Below are 21,352 nucleotides of genomic sequence, written 5' to 3' on the forward strand. Positions count from 1 at the left end.
GGACAGTATAAATTATCTGTGGACGGAAGTTATTTTTGAAAATTAGTTAGTTATACCCGTGGACAGTATAAATTATCTGTGGACGGAAGTTATTTTTGAAAATTAGTTAGGTATACCCGTGGACAGTATAAATTATCTGTGGACGGAAGTTATTTTTGAAAATTAGTTAGGTATACCCGTGGACAGTATAAATTATCTGTGGACGGAATTTATTTTTGAAAATTAGTTAGGTATACCCGTGGACAGTATAAATTATCTGTGGACGGAAGTTATTTTTGAAAATTAGTTAGGTATACCCGTGGACAGTATAAATTATCTGTGGACGGAAGTTATTTTTGAAAATTAGTTAGGTATACCCGTGGACAGTATAAATTACCTGTGGACGGAAGTTATTTTGATACCCGTGGGACAGAAGTTTAATTGGAATAATTAATTACCTGTTAGGCGGAGGTTTACTATTACCTAGTTGTTAAGTTGAGACTTTGGCTTATCAGAAATTTTACCAAAAGCATCTATTACACGGAAGTGCTGCCCAAATTTTGGCATAGATAAATCTATTAGTTAAAATTCGCGCAAATTTTTAATATAATAAGCGGTTACACGGGAGTGCTGCCCAAAAATTTAGTTGATATAAAACTGTTACAAGAAATTTATACAGATTTTGTCAAATATTAGCATATAAAGTGTGCATGTATATGTGCATAATTGGCTTATTTACGCTATTAATAATATCCTATTTGCTAACATTACAGATAACTAAGATTTATATCCTGAAATTATTTATAAATTTTTTGTAACGCCGGAATGAAAAGTTTAAAATTTATTAAATACTGGGAGATACAATATAACATTTTGGGAGCGCTGGTTATACTATTAATATGGGTATGTAGTCTAGTCTGGGGCAGGAGATTGAGAAGGAGTCGCAGTGTAAGAATAAGGGGACAAACATTAACAATTGAGGGGCATAATGGGGAGGAGGATATGATGGGTAAAGTTACGTGGCTACCTGTTCAGGAATTAATTAAGGGATGGACGGATAGTGATGTTAGTAGAGATTTATATAGTTCTGATAAACGTTATTTCGAAAGTAATCAAGAGTTACGACCGTATAGAGAGCCCAGAGAGAATTCTCGGGGAAGAAGATTAGAAATAAGACAAAATTTTGTGCCGCGTGAAAAGGGAGTAATGAGTTGTTATAATTGTGGTAAACCAGGTCATATGCTCAGAGAATGCCGCGAGGCAAAATGTTTTGGGTGTGGGAAGTTAGGACATATAGCTCCGTATTGTCCAAATAAGCAAGAGAGATTAAGATGCGCGGGTTGTGGTCGATTTGGGCACAATAAATGGGAGTGCAATACGAGCAATTACATTAATAAAAGCGGTTTTCCACAAAGAGAAGTTGGTTCCAGTGCTTCAAATGTGAGGACAATTGAGCGGGAAAAAACGGAGGGGGTTAGGGTAGTAAATATCGAAAATGTGGAGGAAAAAAATATGGAATGTTTTTGGTGCCGACAGAATGGACATGTGGCGATGGACTGTAAAAATTTGTGACTATATGATGGCAAAAAATCGGCAGGACCGGTCGAGGCGCAGAGGTTAAAATGGACAGAGGAGCAGGATAATCAGGAAGAAATAAATGGGGAGGGGTGTGTAAATATGTTACAAGAGGGTCTAGTACATGATCCCTGTCCAAGAGTGATGATAAATTTGGGGGGAAGAATGGTACCCATGTTGTTTGATACTGGAGCCACCATTTCGGTAATTGGATATAATGGATATCAGAGTATTTGGCCTGGGGAAATGATATATTAACTTTATTTTGAATATAATAGTAAAATGAATCGATATTATTAATTTTTTAAATTCATTGTCATTAAATAACTAACATTTAGCTATCCGTAGCAGATTCTTGTTCTGATTCATATTCATTATTATTATTTTCTTTAATATTTTTTAATCAATTTTCCTGATGTCTTAGATCTTCAATCGTTTTCTATTTTCATAAGAATATTAACCCAAATCGACCTATTTCTTTCTAAAGAAGAAGTAGATAAATTAAAAGAAAATTCAAAAAATTTTTCGAAAATGGGCAGACGGGGGGGCGGGTTAAAAAAAATTTAGACTAATGGGCGAGCGGGCGGGCGGGTAAGGAATTTTAGACACATGGGCGGGTCGGGCGGGTATATATTTTTTGAAAACTATGGGCGGACAGGTTAAATTTTTTTTTAAACATTGATGCAGACTTCTAGTCGGAACTATTTAGAAATTTTTATATTTCTACCACAATTTTCATATTTCTCCCGCATAATACTAAATTTCTCCCGCAATTTAAAAATTTTGACTAGCAACCCTGATTAGGATCAGTAGACGAATATATCTGAGATAAAGATACATTTATAACCCAAATAAATGAATGGTTTTTAATTTATCATGCAGCACTTACCAATCTGTAAATATTACTTCCACAAAAGCCTTCCCAACCTTTTTCAGATGGTGTTAAAAAAATATTTGTTAGATTTATCATGAAGATGTTAAAGTATCTTATGATGTCTTATTAGCTGAATAACTATATTAACTATGGTTGTTATAGTCCCAAAAAATGCTATGGATGCTCTGCATTATTTCAAACACATTTTTGATTATATTCCCAATGTATTAAAAGGGTTTATATATTGAGGTATATTTCATATATATTTCGTATATTTCATATATATTTAAGATATTATTTTTTAATGATTGATAAATGCCAATCAGTTGAATAATTTTATATTTAGAAAAATTATAGATATTGATTAAAAAAACAGTTATTAATTTTTGTTGATTTTAATCGCGGAGTGATATAATTTAAAAGAAAGAAAAAAATAGATTCGCTATTAATTGAATTATTAAATTATTGTGAAATATATTTTTATTTGTACTAAAAGTTGATATTTGGATTGAATTATTGTGAATAAACTGATATACCAGAAATAATGAATAAATATAAATATTCATAGTGAAATTGTATAAATCTTAATAGTGAAAATTAAGTTAATTGAGTAATAAAATAAGTAATATTTTAATGGTACCGAACGACCAGGATTTGTGAACACTTATTAGGGAAAAAATAAGTTAGAGAAAAATATAAAATTAAGATATTTAGAGGAAAAAATAAAACAAAAGAGTGTTTTATTAAAATAAATTTCAGACGTTATTAATCAAGAAAAAGATTTTCGAGGACCGGGTTTCTAAATAATAGTGGATTCCGGATATTTAAAGGTAAGAAATTTTGTTTTTATTTGATTTTAATTTACACAACGCAATAATTTTAAAATTTAATTTTTTTAGAGTTTTAAAAATTTTTTTTATTTTTAATATAAATTTATGAAATCATGGGTTATTCTTTTATTACTGGGCATAGGAAGCCTAATTTTGATAAAATGTCGAGTTATAAGGATCATTTTAATAAAATTTTTAATTCAAACTTTAATAAAGTGGATGTGACCAATAATGTCATTACTGCAGTAATTTTTTTTGTGTTTTATGTAATCTTAATTATAATGAAACAAGGAATAAGGAAAATAAAAAGGATATCTCTTAAAAATAGAGAAAATGATATAAAAAATACAAATGCCGAAAATTTAATTCCTAAAGTTTTGGTGAAATCTCCAGATATTTCTGAAGATATCAAAAATAGTTTACATTTAATTTTGTTAGAATTGAAAAATTTAAATGGTAAAAAAAATGTTATACTGGAAGAAAAATCCGAGAAAATATTAGATACGGGTGAAGTATTTAATTTTCCTCAAAATATTGACATATCGGAGGATATAAATAAAAAATTCAATTCAATTGTGATAGAATTTAAAAAGCAAATTTCTGAGGTTTTAATCGAGAAACCAGTAGAAATTTTGAAAAATAATAATACAAATAATACCAATAATACTTTGAGACAAAGTACAGAGGAATCTCTAATTTTACGTGAAATTAGAGAAATGAGAGAAAATATGAAAAATTTGTCCAGAGATGTTTCCAAATTAAAAATTAAAAATAATAATATATTTGAAAGTTGTGAAATCTGTGGAAGAAAAGGACATGTTGGTAAAAATTGCTATGCAAGAGACCGAAAAACTAATGATAATGTCACTGTTAAAACAAGGGAAAAAAATGACATGGTGTGTTATCGATGTGGTTTTGTGGGACCTATAAAACGAAATTGCATGGTGAAAGAAGCCAATTTCAAAAGTGGATTTCTTCAACGAACATCGGTAGTGATAAATTCAGTAGTTCGAAGTATACAAAATCCTCCGATTATAAATGTGGCTAAAACTAAAACTTACAATACAGACCATGATAGAATGTGTTTCAAATGTGAAGAAATGGACATTGCCATACATTGTATCCAAAGTGTGAGTGGGTCACAGTGACTATATGATTTGAAAGAGAATCATATAAAAATAGAAAAATCATATTTAGAGAATAATAAATATTTTGATATATATAGTTTTATTAAAAATTTGGTGGTTATATATAATAAAATAGATAATCATCATGGGGATGATGATTATACATTGAAATTTAACTCGAATAAAAAGAGTTGTAATGTAGGAAATTTTTATTGTCATTTTGATGAAATAAAAAAATATAAATTAACCAATAATCTGAATAAAAAGGATTATTGTAATCAAACAAGTGAGAAATATCCAGGAGAGATTTTTAATAAAAACATAAATGAGATTCAGAGACCTTTAAATTCTGAGATGAATTTAGGTATGAATGTTAATTATAGTGGAAATTCGATTATAATAAATACTATTCAGCCAATGAAAGTAATTGAAAAGTTAAGTGATGAGGGAACAATTGAACAAGGTTCATGTCCTCATATAAATTTGAAAATTGATGGACATATTGAAATGTTATTTGATACTGGAGCAAGTATATCAATAATGTCTAATGAAAATTTTTATAAATATTGGCCAAATGGTATTGTCGAGAGACAAAATATGTGTATAAAACAATTTGATGGATCTGAAATCCAAGTTTTGGGTAAAACTAAGTGGATGTTCTTTTCCATGGTACTCGCATTATTTTAGATTTATGGATAGTAAAAAAAATGTTGAGACAATTATGGGTTGGGATTGGATTAGCAAACTTGGACCTGGAAATAATTATTGGGATTTATTTATAATTGATAACGAATTGGCTAGAGATAATGCCGAAAGAAAAATAATGACTAATGAAGTCAGGGAAAAGCTTAAAGAAAAGGAAATGAATAAATTAATGAGTGAAGTGAAAGAATCTATAGTTAATAATAATATTTGTGAATATCCCGCTAAATTAATAATAGATTCAAATCAATATAAAATCAATAGTGAAGTTGATAATGATAAAAAAATTAATAATGAAATTAATGAATTAAATAGAGTTGAAAACGCTATACCTATTTTAGTTATATTATATAATTTTTGAAGACACTTTGGGATGTCTAAATGATTATCAAGTGGATTTAAAATTAAAAGAGGGATTTTCACCTATTTTCTTAGCATGTCGTAGAGTTCCTTTTGAGTGGAAAAAGGAAATCAACGAAGAATTAGAATGATGGTATTATTATTCCTGTGGAATATAGTGAATGGGCTACACCATTAGTACATGTTAAAAAATCTAATGGAAAACTTAGATTATGTGCAGATTTTCGAGTAACACTTAACAAATGGGTTGTGGAAGTGAAATATCCATTACCTCGAATTGAAGAAATTTTGGCAAATTTAAAGGGAGCCAAATATTTTTCAAAAGTTAACTTTTCATCAGCATATTTACAATTGCCTTTGAAAGAAGAAATTCGTAAATTGTTGACAATAACAACGCCTAAAGGATTATTTGCGTTTTGTAGATTACCTTTTGGGTTAAGTGTATCTGCACCGATTTTTCAGAGAACGATGGCATCAGTTTTTCAGGGTTTGGAAGGTGTATTTTATTATATGGATGATGTGTTGATAACTGGAGTGACGCCAGAACAGCATAATCAACGTCTTGAAGAGGTTTTCAAGAGAATTCAAGATAAAGATTTAAAAGCTAGTAAAGAGAAAAGCATTCTTGGTGTCACTGAATTAGTATATTTGGGTCATCAAATTAATGGAATTGAAGTGAAACCACTTGATAAAAATTTAAAAAATATTTTAAACAAAAACAGCCTAGTAATAAAGCTGAAGTACAATCTTTTATGGGCATGATAAATTATTATCATAGATTTGTGGATAATTTTGAAAAATAGCAGCTCCATTATATGACTTATTAAAATAGGTGTTAATTTTGAGTGGAAAATTGAACAAAGAAGTGCTTTTGAAAATTTAAAGAGAAATATTGGTGAGGAAGCAATTTTAGTGTGTTTTAACAATAATTTGGAGATAATTCTTGCTGTTAATGCATCAAATAAAGGTGTCGGAGGCGCATTATTACATGTCATTGATGGTTTAGAGAGACCAATTTTTTTTTTCACGAATATTTCATGAAGTGTGTTGTGTTTTGTACTTTTACAATTACGCATATATATAATTTAGATACGAGATGTCAGTTAACTTCTACATTATATGTAGTCATACACACATATATATATATTTATATATAAGAGATGTCAGTTATTTTCAACGTTATTTGTATTCATACATATATTTATAATATTATATATGAAATGTTTATACATATATTGCTCGTGGAGTAATGATTAATTATCATTGTCTTGGATTTTCTTTTGTTTTGTATTCGGTAAAATCATCTGGTAATATTCAGAAAATAAAGTAGTGCAAATCAAATATTCTTTTCCGGAAGGTTTGAAAGTAAGTAAGATAAGGAGGTGGAGAGGTAAGGGAATGTTGTTTTTTTTACAGTTGTTGACCGTGAACCAGGATCCGAGGGTATGGGTTAGTATTGGGTAAACAGGTAAATAAATAATATTTTGATATCTTAATATTTTATGTTTAATCATATATACGCAATGTACTATGGATTTTATGGAAGAAAAATGGTATGTTAATTGTGGAAGTATAAGAGTATACGGGCCAAAGTGTTGTGAGGTTTATGTATTTTCATTTTTGAATGAGTATTTAAATAATTTTAATTCATACATTATAGGGGAGATTAAGTGTTAAGTAAGTAATAATAAGATTGAAAGTATGTAAGGGTCACTAGGTGGCAGGATTGCATTTAATTAAAATAAGTTACACCAACATAAGACCTGGGGGGGGGGGGTAACAGATATTGTTATCTCGTGTCAGCTAACTCTTTATTGTGTCAGTTTTTGTGTCAGCTACCATTAGGTATGGTCAAATATCTATTACCTGACAATTTGGTGTCAGGTATTTTGGGAATAGGTTTTATTGGTGATTATTTTAAGCCTTAAGACTCTTTGAATGGAGGTAAAGGTCTTCCGTCAGAGGAAAATTCAGGACCTAATAGGACAGAAAATATTACTTAATATTTGAATTTTGGGGATTTTAATTAGCAGGAATAAATTTGGGTCTTGCAATGTAAATAAAGAAAAATAATATACATATATATATCTATACATAAATAATTACTTTTATATGGGTGATTTTTGTTTAAAAAAGAAGCAAATGTTGTTACATAAATTGGTAGAGTCAGAGTTTTTGTAACAATATGTTTTGGATGATTATTGGAAATTTAATGTGAGGAAATAATTTGTAAATGGTGTACAAATTATGTGAAAAAAAAAATAGGTTTCAGTTGGATACTGGACATGTTTTTTTTTAAATTTTATTTTATAAAATATACTTTCATAGTTTTATAACACATCACATTTTATTATATATATTCAATATATCAATAAGAGATTTTTGTTTGGTCTCACATTTGTTTAAATATACAATGGGTAAATGTGAGAAGGGATCCATTTACAGGTTGCATTGTTTTTGAACATTATTGGTGATGATATTAGCATGATTAATAGATTTTTTTTTATATTTTATTTTCAGAATAAATATGTAACAATTTTTGATACTTATTTTATTTGTTTCAAAATTTAAATTTTAGATTGTAATAAATATTTTCATTATGTTTATGTCAGACAATCATATATTTTTATATTTCCACCAATGTTAATAATTGAGTGAAATATTTTGCACTTTATTTTTAAAATCCAAGAGTTTATTGAGATAAACCATCACATTAATAACATATATATTAATCTTCAATGAAATGATATGTTGATATTGTTGTTTTCCTTGCATTATTCAAAAATATTTTTGTAAGTTGGGTAAGAATTATTCTGAGCCCATTTTGATATGTAGCTTTTTAATTCTTGTATTACCATATTCCTGTGGTATCCTAATTGGGGTTAAAATTTATTAAGTAACAATAACATATTTGTAGATCTGTTATTGTTTGTACAATGAAATTTATTGTATCATACATTTTTTTTTTGAAATTTCAGTGGTACGTTCAAATAAAATATTACCATTCATATATTTTTTTGAAAAGATTCAATGTTTTGATTGTTATTTTGAGAAAGTAATATATATAATATATGTCTCATTTGACCCCTGATGTGTTGGAGGATACAGATAGTGGAAGTGTGGCAGCAATAATGATCAAGAGCTATGACTCAGACGAAAATTATTATCAAGAGCTATGACTCGAACGTAATGATGGAACAATGTGAGGATGATCAAATAAAGGATGAGAGATGAAGCAAAGGGGCAAAATTACATGAAAATGAATCGAACGTATACAATAAATTTTAAAAAAAATAATAATAATACTTTTGGGATAATGTAACACCGGGTTTTTTGAAGGGCGGGCATGTTGTGTTTTGTACTTTTACAATTACGCATATATATAATTTTAGATACGAGATGTCAGTTAACTTCTACATTATATGTAGTCATACATATATATATTTATATATAGGAGATACCAGTTATTTTCAACGTTATTTGTATTCATACATATATTTATAATATTATATATGAAATGTTTATACATATATTGCTCGTGGAGCAATTATTAATTATCATTGTCTTGGATTTTCTTTTGTTTTGTATTCGGTAAAATCATCTGGTAATATTCAGAAAATAAAGTAGTGCAAATCAAATATTCTTTTCCGGAAGGTTTGAAAGTAAGTAAGATAAGGAGGTGGAGAGGTAAGGGAATGTTGTTTTTTTACAAAGTGGAAACTAGATATTCTGTTATAGAACAGGAGGCTTTAGCGATTATTTTTGGGTTGACCAAATGTCGCGAGTATTTAATCGGGAAAAGATTTGTGATTTATACAGATCACAAGCCATTAATTCAGTTGTTCAAGAAAGATAACAAAGAATTAATGATATCCCCGAGATTACAACGGTGGTTGTTACTTGTGGGAAGTTTTAACGTAGATATAAAATATCGGCGAGGTAGAGAAAATCATTTGCCAGATATATTATCGAGATTAGGGGCAGGTTGTGCTACTCCTGAAATAATTGATAACATGATTATTGATAGAGAAGATGCATTAGTGCGTACTCTATCATATATGTTAAAGGGAGGTCCTACAACTTGGGAAGATCTCAAATCATATACTTTAAAAGATAAAGTATTGAGACAAATAAAATTATTTTTAACGGGAAAAAAACCATGGAAAAATAATTATAAAATTTATCAAAAATTCGAAAAAGAATTATCCGTGGTGGATGATTGTTTAATGAGAGGAAATAGGGCAGTAATTCCTTTGAAAATACGTGCTAAAATAATTAATATGTTACATGCAGGGCACCAGGGTCAAGTTAAAATGAAATCTCGGGCTCGTGAATATGTGTGGTGGCCTGGGATGGGTAATGATATAGAAAAAATTATAAAGTAATGTGTTCCATGTAATACTTGTGCCGTTATGCCCCGTAAAGAGGGACAAATGTGGCCCAAATCAAAGAAATCATGGGATCGTCTCCATATTGATTTTTTTTTGAATTGGATAAATAATTATATTTTTTGGTTGTGGATTCATATTCCAGATTGATTGAATTTGAAGAGGTTCAAAGGTTAACAACTAAAGTTGTTATTAAATTATTACAAAAATTGTGGGCTAAATTCGGGATTCCTAAAATAATTGTATCGGATGGAGGTCCAGCTTTTATAAAGACTAAAGAAACCCAGTCGAAGGCCGGGGGAAAGCGGGTCGAAGGCCCGCCCAAAAGGGGTCTGGGGGCGAAGCCCCCAGTAATTTTTTAATCCCCCCCCCTTATGAAAATTCTGGCTACGCCTATGTTTGGATTGAATTATTGTGAATAAACTGATATACCAGGAATAAAATATTACACATTTTATTACTCAATTAACTTAATTTTCATTATTAGATTTATATAATTTCACTGAATATATTTATATTTATTTATAATTTCTGGTATATCAGTTTATTCACAATAATTCAATCCAAATATCAACTTTTAGTACAAATAAAATATATTTCAGAATAATTTAATAATTCAATTAATGGCGAATCAATTTTTTTCTTTTTTTAATTATATCACTCCGCGATTAAAATCAACAAAAAATAATAACTCTGTTTTTTTAATCAATATCTATAATTTTTCTAAATATAAAATTATTCAACTGATTGACATTTATCAATCATTTAAAAATAATATCTTAAATATATATAAAATATACGAAATATATATGAAATATATATGAAATATATATGAAATATATATGAAATATACCTCGTATATATTAGCAACTCTTCCCATTAGTAAACTAATGAGAGAACATTCTCTTTTTTAAGAAGAATAACAGAGCCCTGCAGAAGTACCATTTGCAGGGCATGGCCGGGATTTTTTTAAGATTTTTTACGGCTCTGCCTGGGTTTTTTTAAAAAAAATTTCAGGCCCAGCCCAGATTTTTTTAAAATAAATTATATTTATTTCGGATTATTATAGCTAATAATAACGATTTCGAATATAGGCTGTTTTAAAATATAGAGCCCGGCTTGGGTGTTTTTTAAAAAAATTTAGGCTCGGCCTTATATATAAATTTTAAAGGCTCAAAAAATTCAAATTTCTATTTAGGGTCATTTAAGTGATTCTTATAGTGGCTATATTCACTTTATATTTTATAATTCACATTTGTTTTATAGTTTTTCATATACCGCCCGCCAGTTATATCCGTTTATTATTTTTTAATTCTCATTATTTTATAGTTTTTTATATGCCGGTTTATACATAAAAATTTTTATAATTCACATTAATTTAAAATTGTGTATTAGAAATAGTTATTAGATAATAAATTTATGCTTGATATTTAAAAAAAACAATAATATTTCTTAAAAAATTTTATTATCCCCCCACCCCCAGACTAAATTCCTGCGTAGGCGCCTGGGCAAAATTGTCTGAAATTTATAGTCTCTCTACATATTGAAATGTCTTTCCGGTCAAATATAATTTTTAGATTCAATAATCGGTATCAGTAAATGGTTTAAAATAAAGAGATTCCCAATCGCAATGAATTCCATAATCTCAATACGATACAAACTTTTTAATCTTTTTAAATTTTATATGAATTAGGAATTTATTCCATGTGCTATCTTGAAATTTTTATGTATATGCAAACTTTGTAATATTTTTTAAAATTTTATATGAATTGGGAAAGTGTTTATATATATACAAACTTTTTAAAATTAATTCTGTTATCATTATTATATTATATTTATAATTATAAAATAGATTAATTTTTAAATTATATAATATATTATAAATATAAATCTTTCTATGTAAATTTAATATCAAATTTATGAAGTAAAATTTAAAATATCAACAGGCATTACTAGCATTAGCATTTTAAATAATTTTAATATGATTTCGATTTTTATGAATCCCTTAAAAAAATCCAATCAATAATTTTAATATATTATTTAAAGCCAAAACCCATGTATGTTTAAAATAATATGGTGGATTAATATTATAATAAATAAATTCATAATTTTATCATCTTAAAAAAATGCAACTTAGCTTTATTATTTCGCAGTGAAATAACCAATCATTTGATCGTTAATAATATTAATATACTCTTTTAAACAAAATATATCCAATACAATAAATTGGATCATAGAGTACCAATTCACTGTTCTTCAGATATTTAATTTTTTTATATAAATTATTTTATTTTTTGCAAGATATTGGCGGCAATTTAGGTCCTATATTTCAAAAGATGAATATAGAGAATACTCAATTTATTTACTCTGTTCAATCTTTATTCAACCGCACTATTGTTTTATATGGAGATAAATCAAATATTAGAATGTGAACAAGATTTTTATTTTAAATCAGATTACATACAAAAATTAGTGAATAAACCTTCATCTAATTCCCTCAGGAAAACTATATTATAAACAATACGAGAATGTTTATTATTTCCTTAATCTTCACCAGTGGATTATGTTTTATCCATATGTAAAATGATTGAAATCGCATAAATTAAATATTGTATGTTCCAGCTACAAGCAGTTCCAGTGAGCGTGTATTTTATATAGATGGGATACCCTAATAATTTTTATAATGATATCTAATATTTTATAAATTTAACTTAATTTAACTTAATTTATCATTTTGGTATTAGAAAAGTAAACTTTACTTCAGAAATAATTATTTCAAATATATGATTACAATAAAGTAAGAAAAATTGAAAATAATTTCTGTAATGAAAAATTCGGCGCGCAACCCGGAAACGGTTGCGTAAAAATGGGTGCATTGCCGATTGCCAATAGAAGTTGAAACGCCCTCGCCGATAATTTTTACATCGGAGCATGGGTTTAAGTATGAAAGATCTTATATTAGAGGTTTGCAATGTACGGGTTTTTAGCTTATAAGCCAGCTCACTCAATACCTGCTCACCCTAAAGAAACATACCCACCCGTCCATTAGTTTAAAATTCCATACCCGCCCATTGGTCTAAAAATTTTATCTACCCGACCTCCCATTATTTATATAAAATTTATCTACGCCCGCCTACACCTATATAAATTTTAATATTCTCATTCTTTCAATTTTTTAAGTATCTAATAAAAATATGATTCGGTTTCAACGCTACACCCCTTCAAAAAAGTTTTATAATTTAGTAAATTGCTATTAAGCAAAAAAAAATATTCAATTTATATTAAGGGTTAGGTTTTTGATCAAATAAAATGTTTATGAAAAAATTATAAATATAATTAATAAAAATATTAATGTATCCAAATTATCTGTATCAAACATATTCTTCTTTGTTCTAAAAACCTTCCAGCAATACTAAATCCTCGTTCAGAAGAAGCACTAGTTGGAAATTCCAAATTTTTCTAGATAATCTTAATAGCTTTGAAATCTTTTTATTGTCATTTCCTACCAAAGTTAGATATCCGTTTGAATATCCTCTTTCTCAAGTGAGATCTTTATATAAAAAGTTAAATCATTAATAATTAATAAATAAATAAAAATTAATTTAAATTTAAATTAATTGTTCATAAATTGTGAACTAAGTAGACTAAAATCTTGCTAAATTAAACAAATCAAACTCATTACTTTAAGATTTAAATATTTTATCATATCATTAGATACCGTGCTCTCCTCTTTAACAACTTCATCCTATCGTGGCTTATTTTTGATGTGGATGCTATCAATTTCAAAAATATCATTCAGTGGCGTAGACAATGGGGGGCAGGGTTTGAGGTTGAACCCCCCCCCCGCCACCATAATCTCCGAAATTTTTTTAAAAATTTAAATAAAGATTTTTTAGAAAATTTTTTTCTTATTGCGAATAATTTTATTTAAAAAACAGTTTCTATTTATAAATAAAATAATATTTACTATATCAAAATGAAATATATTTAAAAAAACAAATAATTTCAATTTTAAATGATAACATGGTTTAAAAATATATATTAAAAATTATATGTAAATTATTAAATAACAATAAAAAATATATTGTAAAATTTTTCTGGCATAGTTAAATTAAATCAATATAAATTTAATAATAAAATTTATATTGTTAAACTAATTCGATAGTTTTAAAAATTTTAATTAATTTTTTATAATTTTTAAATAAAGAAAAGATTTAATTTTGTAAATATAACGAGAAAGTAAAGGTGAATTGCTAATATGTTTGGGATTAAAAATTTTTAACCTATAGTAATTTCTAGATAGTCCAATTGCTTAATAATGCATCTACGATTGAGGATTTTTATAAAACAAATATTTTTATTCTCCTTATTGATACATTTTTATTTCAATTAAAGGAAAGATTTATTAGTCATAATTTTATTTTAAACAGCTTTTATTTTCTTTTGCTGGTTGAGTCTGAATACACTTGAAACACGCGAGGATATTAAGAAAATCTCAAAGTTTTATTCTGATGAATTATCACGATCGTATGATAAGTTTCTTTGTGATGTCAAAAATTTAGACAGAAAAGAGTATTCTTTTAGACCAAAAAATGCATTTGCAGGCCCTTTCCATGTGTAATTGCACTTTAGATTCCCTGCCTAATATCAAAACATTGCCTTTTATTTTAGCGACCTTACCGATTAGCACTAGCACTAATGAAATGTCTTTTTCAACTTTGAAAAGGTTAAAAACCTATTTAAGAAATAGTACCGGTGAAAGCCTTTTAAATAAAAATTTGATTCTAGATGAATTATCCAAATCTCAGAGAAAAGTAGACATCTCTTTATAAATTCAAATCATAAAATTGCTATATGATTATAATATATACTTAGTCATAAAATTTTTATACGTAATTATAATGAATTCTAAGTCATAATATTTATGTTTTACTATTTTTAATAAAATATTGCATTTACAATAAGAATTGGTGATCTGCATCGGGCCTAATTTTTCAAGCCTGCCCCGCCCGAAATAAATTTAAAAAATTTTGTAGGCCCGGCCCGGCCCGAACTCGAATTATATTTAAAAAGTTTTGTCGGCCATGCCCGAATTTATTTAAATATAGAAATTCATTTTTTAATTACTCAAAATAAAATATATATGTTATATGGCGTCTAGTTTTTATAAATAAAATCAAATATTTTTATTTTACATAATATATTTAACATAAAATTGATATATCTCTGCCATCAAGCAGTAACAGCTTTTGTTAGAAGAGTCAATTATTTGCTATTACTGAAATATCACAATGGCCTGAAAGAAATATTTCCTCATAAGCAAGAAAATTATTGGATTCAATGCTTATTCCAAATTTTATTTCTCATTAGAATGTATTATATAATTATACAACTATTTTAAGTATTACTTTTCAAAAACATGACATTGACTTGATTAAGAAGATGAGAATAGCGGAGAACATTTTATCAGAACTCAAGGAAATTAGGGCTAATGTTGATGAAGAATTTCATATTTTATAATTTATTGTTGAGTCAAAAGCAGAGATATACGTGTTTAATACTTGTCTCCCTCGACTTGTAGCAAGGCAAGCTCATCGTTAAAACATTAATATAGGATAAGTAGAAGAGTATATCTTAGATACAGATACATTTATAATCCAAATAAATGAATTTTTAATTCATCATGCAGCACTTACTAATCTGCAAATATTACTTCCACAAAAGCCTTCCCAACCTTTTTCAGATGGTGATAGGAAAAAAAATTTTTGTTAGATTTTTATTATGAAGATGTTAAAGTATCTTATGATGCCTTACTAGCTGAATAACTATGTTTATAAGATTAACTATGGTTGACATAGTCCCAAAAAATGCTATGGATGCTCTGCATTATTTCAAACACATTTTAGATTAAATTCCCAATGTATTAAAAGGGTTTATAAACTCTTCTTTAGCAAACTAATGAGAGAACATTCTCTTTTTTAAGAAGAATAACAGAGGCCTGCAGAAGTACCACTTGCAGGGCCCTGCCCAGATTTTTTTTAAAAAATTTTTATGGCCCGGCCTGGGTTTTTTTAAAAAAATTTTCAGGCCCGGCCAGGCTTGGCCCGGCTTTTTTTAAAATAAAATTTTCAGGCCCGGCCCGGATTTTTTTAAAATAAATTATATTTATTTTTGATTTTTATAGCTAATAATAACGATTTCAAATATAGGCTGTTTTAAAAAATACAGCTCGGCCTGGGTGTTTTTTAAAAAATAATTCAGGCCCGCGGCCAGGGTATTTTTTAAAAAAAATTTTGGGCCCGGCCCGGGATATTAAAAAAAAATTAAAATACTGTCCTGCCCAGGAGCCGGGCCTGCAGGTCTCTGAAAAACATACTAATGAAAGAGAAATAGTAGGCTTGAGGATTTAATCTAGAACGGTTATTAGGATAGTCGCACAGGATAAAAATTAGACAGAAAAAAGACACTTTATTAAATTCAATCGAAGAAAAATGATAGTCTTTATTGATTATATTATTAGAATATTAACGTTGATGTGGTCTTTTTATTTTATAATATAGTTATACAAAAAGAAAACAAGTGGTGTAAGAAAAATGAAAATATATATCAATATATATATATATTTAATCGCCTTGAGATGTATTTATATACATGTTAATTTCATTGAATAAAAAGATAATATGAACATATTTAAATATACAATTACAACAAATTGAATAAGCGAAATATTTAAGAAGTATTTAAATATACAATGAACTACAACAAATTAAGCGAACATGTAACATGCACCACCTCCAAAGAAAAATATATAAAAAAAATTTAAGTCTTGAAAAAACAACATGGTACAAAAAATGGGGAAGGAAAGAACTCATTTGGCATGCGGGAGGTAACTCTTATAATGTTAATTGAGTAATAGGGTTAATATTTAATGTTACAATAATGGTTTCATTATTAAAATAATACCCAATACTTACATTAAGATTAACAAGGAATTATATAAAAAATAATATATATATGGGGATAGTAGGAACTACAATTGGGAAGGGGGAATTATTGTCATTATTTCCTTATATTGGAAAATAATAAACAATTACATTTGGGAGGGGAATTATTGTCATTATTTCCTTTTTTTTGGAATATAATAAACAATTACAATTGGGAAGGGGGAATTATTGTCATTATTTCCTTTTTTTGGAATATAATAAACAATTACATTTGGGAGGGGAATTATTGTCATTATTTCCTTATTTTGGAATATAATAAACAATTACAATTGAAAAGGGGGAATTATTGTCATTATTTCCTTTTTTTGGAATATAATAAACAATTACATTTGGTAGGGGGAATTATTGTCATTATTTCATTATTTTGGAATATAATAAACAATTACAATTGGGAAAGGGGAATTATTGTCATTTTTTCCTTTTTTTAGAATATAATAAACAATTACATTTGGGAGGGGAATTATTGTCATTATTTCCTTATTTTGGAATATAATAAACAATTACAATTGGGAAGGGGGAATTATTGTCATTTTTTCCTTTTTTTGAAATATAATAAACAATTACATTTGGTAGGGGGAATTATTGTCATTATTTCATTATTTTGGAATATAATAAACAATTACAATTGGGAAGGGGGAATTATTGTCATTATTTCCTTATTTTGGAATATAATAAACAATTACATTTGGGAGGGGAATTATTGTCATTATTTCCTTATTTTGGAATATAATAAACAATTACAATTGGGAAGGGGGAATTATTGTCATTTTTTCCTTTTTTTGAAATATAATAAACAATTACATTTGGTAGGGGGAATTATTGTCATTATTTCATTATTTTGGAATATAATAAACAATTACAATCGGGAAGGGGGAATTATTGTCATTATTAACAATGTATTATTAATCATAATTATATTAACTAGGAAAAATGGAATATGTATGATGTTTTAATATTTGTAACCAACAATAGATAAGTAAAAAAAATATAATGCAATATATTCCTTTTGATAATTTCTAATGTGATCGAAATGAACAAAGAGAAACTTATCATCTACCTGAATTTCCCAAATGACGTTACTAATTCTCCCAACGACAATCCCCACACGCCATTTTTGATTGGAGCCCACTTTAATAAAGACAGAGTTGCCTAATGTTAATTCTCTGAAATTTATTCTTTTTACATTGGGTCTATTATCACAGTTATCGTCTTTTAAAAAACTCCATTTCCATCTTAACTCCCTTCCGAATAATCTAAAAGCAGGTGATGACTTAGTAACCGCATGTTTCGTGTTGCAATAATTTAACAACACATCTTCCAAAATGTCATCTCAGCCTCCTAATTTATATATCATATTTTTTGCTGATCGTACAGCTCTTTCAGCCATACCATTTGACGCAGGATGGTATGCAGGAGTATATATATGTAAAATTCCCTTTTCTTTTAAAAAGTTATTAAAATCAACAGACCTAAAAGCTGGTACATTATCTGATACCAATTCTACTGGATACCCAAATCTGGAAAAAATATTATTTAATACCATAATGGTTGTAGTCGCATTAATGTTTTTCACCTTAATAATCTCTAACCAGCGAGAGTACCCATCAATAATTACTAATCCGTAAAATTTTTTAATAGGTCCAAAAAAATCAATATAGACTCGGTACAAGGGTTTGTTAGGTTGTACCCAATAATTTTGTTTAACTTTTGGGAGTTTAGGCGCATTGATCATGCACATATTACATCTAAAAATCATTTCTTTAATATCTTTATTGACTCCTGGCCACCAAAAATACCTTTCCATAGTATCTAACATCCTATACAACCCAATATGTCCCTCATGTAACACACTAAGAAACTTTTTTCTTAACCTTTGAGGAATAATAACTTGTTCGCCCTTAAAAATACAATCATTCTTAATATTCAACAACTTACCGAATGCCTTGTAACCTTTAATCAGCGTATCATTTTCACCTTTTTCCAACACAATTTTTTACTTGGATTAATTCTGAATCTAAAAAGGTTTCTCCTTTAATCAATTCTAAATTGTTAATTATTCTTACATCCTTCATATCATTATTAACATTAACAAAACAAATGATATCTTCCTTAATTAACCTTGATAATCCAACAGGAATGATTTAATCCTTACCCCTCCTATAATTAATGTCAAAATCAAAACCGGCTAAACAAAAACCCCATTTCTGTTATCTGGGAGACATATTGTAAAGCTTAACAGGATCTACTCCAAACAAATTCACCAGTGGTTTATGGTCCAAAAAAATTTTAAATTTCCTACCTACTACATATTCTTTCCATTTTATTACTGCCAAAACAACAGACAATCCTTCTTTTTCAATAATTGAATATCTTTTTTCAGCTCCAGCCCATGCCTTAGACATAAACTCAATTGGCCTTTCTAAACCATCTTCTTCTACCTGAAATAAGACTGCACCCATGCCTTTATTGGACGCATCCGTTGAAATAAACAATTCCTTATTTCTATAATAATGTGCAAGAATTGGTGCATTACACAATTTTTATCTAATTTCGTAAAAACTAGTTCTTTCATTTATCCCCAACAAAATTTCTTACCCCTTTTAATTAAATAATATAAATTAGCTGCTAATTTAGAAAAATCTCTTATAAATCTAGAATAATAATTCATAAGACCCAACCAAGAATGTAATTCATCCTTATTCTTAGGTTCGGTCATTGTACTTATAGGATCAATTTTTTCTTTGATTGGCAGTATGCCTTTGTCACTTATTAAATTACCTAAATATTTATACTCTCTTTGTAAAACTCACTTTTTTTTATATTTCCAATCAGCCCAAATTCCAACATTCTTTCAAACACTCTTTTCAATTTATAAAAATGGTCTAACTTATCCTTACCAAAAATTAACAAATCATCTAAATAATAAATGACCCCCTTAATATCAGCAAATATTTCGTCCATAGTCTTCTGGAAATAAGCAATTGATACTGTAAGCCCAAAAGGTAGTATATTAATTGAAAAAGACCCTTGTGGGTGGAAACGGTCAGAAATTTGGAAGTTTCTTTAGATACAGGAATCTGCAGATACGTCGATGAGAAATATATTTTTGAAAAAAACTTTCCATTACCTACTTTAGCAATTATGTCACTAATCCTTGGAAGCGAATATTTGAACCTTTCTAATTGTGGGTTTACAGTAACTCTAAAGTCAGCACAAACTCTCAAAGTATTATCTTTTTTTTAACTAACACTAATGGAGTGGCCCATTGTGAAAATCTGACAGGCTTAATCACTCCCTGCTGGCGCCATTGCTCTATAGTGTTTTCCAATTCTTCTTCTAACTCGAAGGGCACTCTCCTGGCCTTCACAAATTTTGGCTTAAAGTCATTTTTTAATAAAATGTCTATTTCCAAATTTTTGACTTTTCCAATTCTATCATTAAAAACACAATCAAATTTCTTAATTAGTTTGTTGATGTCACAACTCTCTTCAAAATACCCTTTTTTAGTAAATAACGATTGAATGACATAATTTTTTTTATAAAATTTATCAGTATCTTTGAAAGGATTGTTAAAGTTAAAAAATTTACCCTATCTCCCATCAACGTTGAATTTGATTATGTCAAATTCTTTAATTCAGTCTTGACCACATAGCGGTAGTCCCTCCCCATCCAATACATCCAAATTTAAATATTTAATTGTATTCAAATATTTAACCTTAATATTCGAGACCTGACCAACGACTGTGATAGGAGAACCCTCATAAGAGAATAATTTTTTAGAACAATTTTCCAACTCAAATTCTTCATAATTCTCCAATTTTTCAAAATTAATGGGCAAGGATGTCACCGGAGAACCTGTATCTATCAAAAAAGAAAAATTTAGATTATTAAGTTGCATATTAATCATAAAATCATTAATAATATTTATCTTATTCCTTGGCCTCAAATTATATGGCGTTTGTATCATTTCTTGTTTTTTGAAATTGTTGTAGTTGGTGTTGGCCTTAAAATCCTGCTTGTTCTCTTTCCAAGACGAATAGCCTTGCCAGTCGGCTCTATCCTCTCTTCTCCAAGAATCTTTCTCTACATATGTTTTATTATTATTATCTCTAACGATTGAAATTTGACAACAATGTCCTCTATAATATTAAGCTCTGTAGTATTTTCTTCTATCAACCTTGTTTTTACCTTTTCATTACAATTCAACATAAATTGCACCGACAAAAATTCAGGATTGAGCTCCGAACCATACCCTTTCAGTCTTTCGAGATACTCTCTGGAAGACTCAAGTCTGTCCGATTTTGTAATGAATAATTCAAATATGCGCATAATCTTGTTTTTTTCAACTTTTTTTTGTATTAAATCTTTCATCTGTTGATACGATAAGTTATCTATGTTGTCCATAATACTAACAGCCATATCTTTGTCATTGTTTCGAAAAGTTTGTATTTCTTAGTTGCCTCATCAACAATATTTTCGGCTAAAAATTTCAGATCCAATGTTTTCAATAGAA

General features: G+C 28.2%; 1 protein-coding gene across 1 annotated transcript; it reads left to right on the forward strand.

The window, feature by feature from the left end:
• The first annotated feature begins 804 nt into the window (after positions 1–804).
• On the forward strand, positions 805–1,551 carry LOC135929859 (uncharacterized). The gene has a single exon (XM_065466598.1). The coding sequence runs from the start codon at positions 805–807 to the stop codon at positions 1,549–1,551; it is 747 nt and encodes a 248-aa protein (XP_065322670.1).
• The last annotated feature ends 19,801 nt before the right edge of the window (positions 1,552–21,352 follow it).

The sequence above is a fragment of the Gordionus sp. m RMFG-2023 genome, chromosome 1, assembly GCF_954871325.1.
Source record: "Gordionus sp. m RMFG-2023 chromosome 1, tfGorSpeb1-WG-v2, whole genome shotgun sequence".
NCBI lineage: Eukaryota > Metazoa > Nematomorpha > Gordioida > Chordodea > Parachordodidae > Gordionus > Gordionus sp. m RMFG-2023.

Bases quoted from the DNA above. Each gene is read 5' to 3' on its own strand.
- LOC135929859 (XM_065466598.1), top strand. From the start codon at position 805: ATGAAAAGTTTAAAATTTATTAAATACTGGGAGATACAATATAACATT.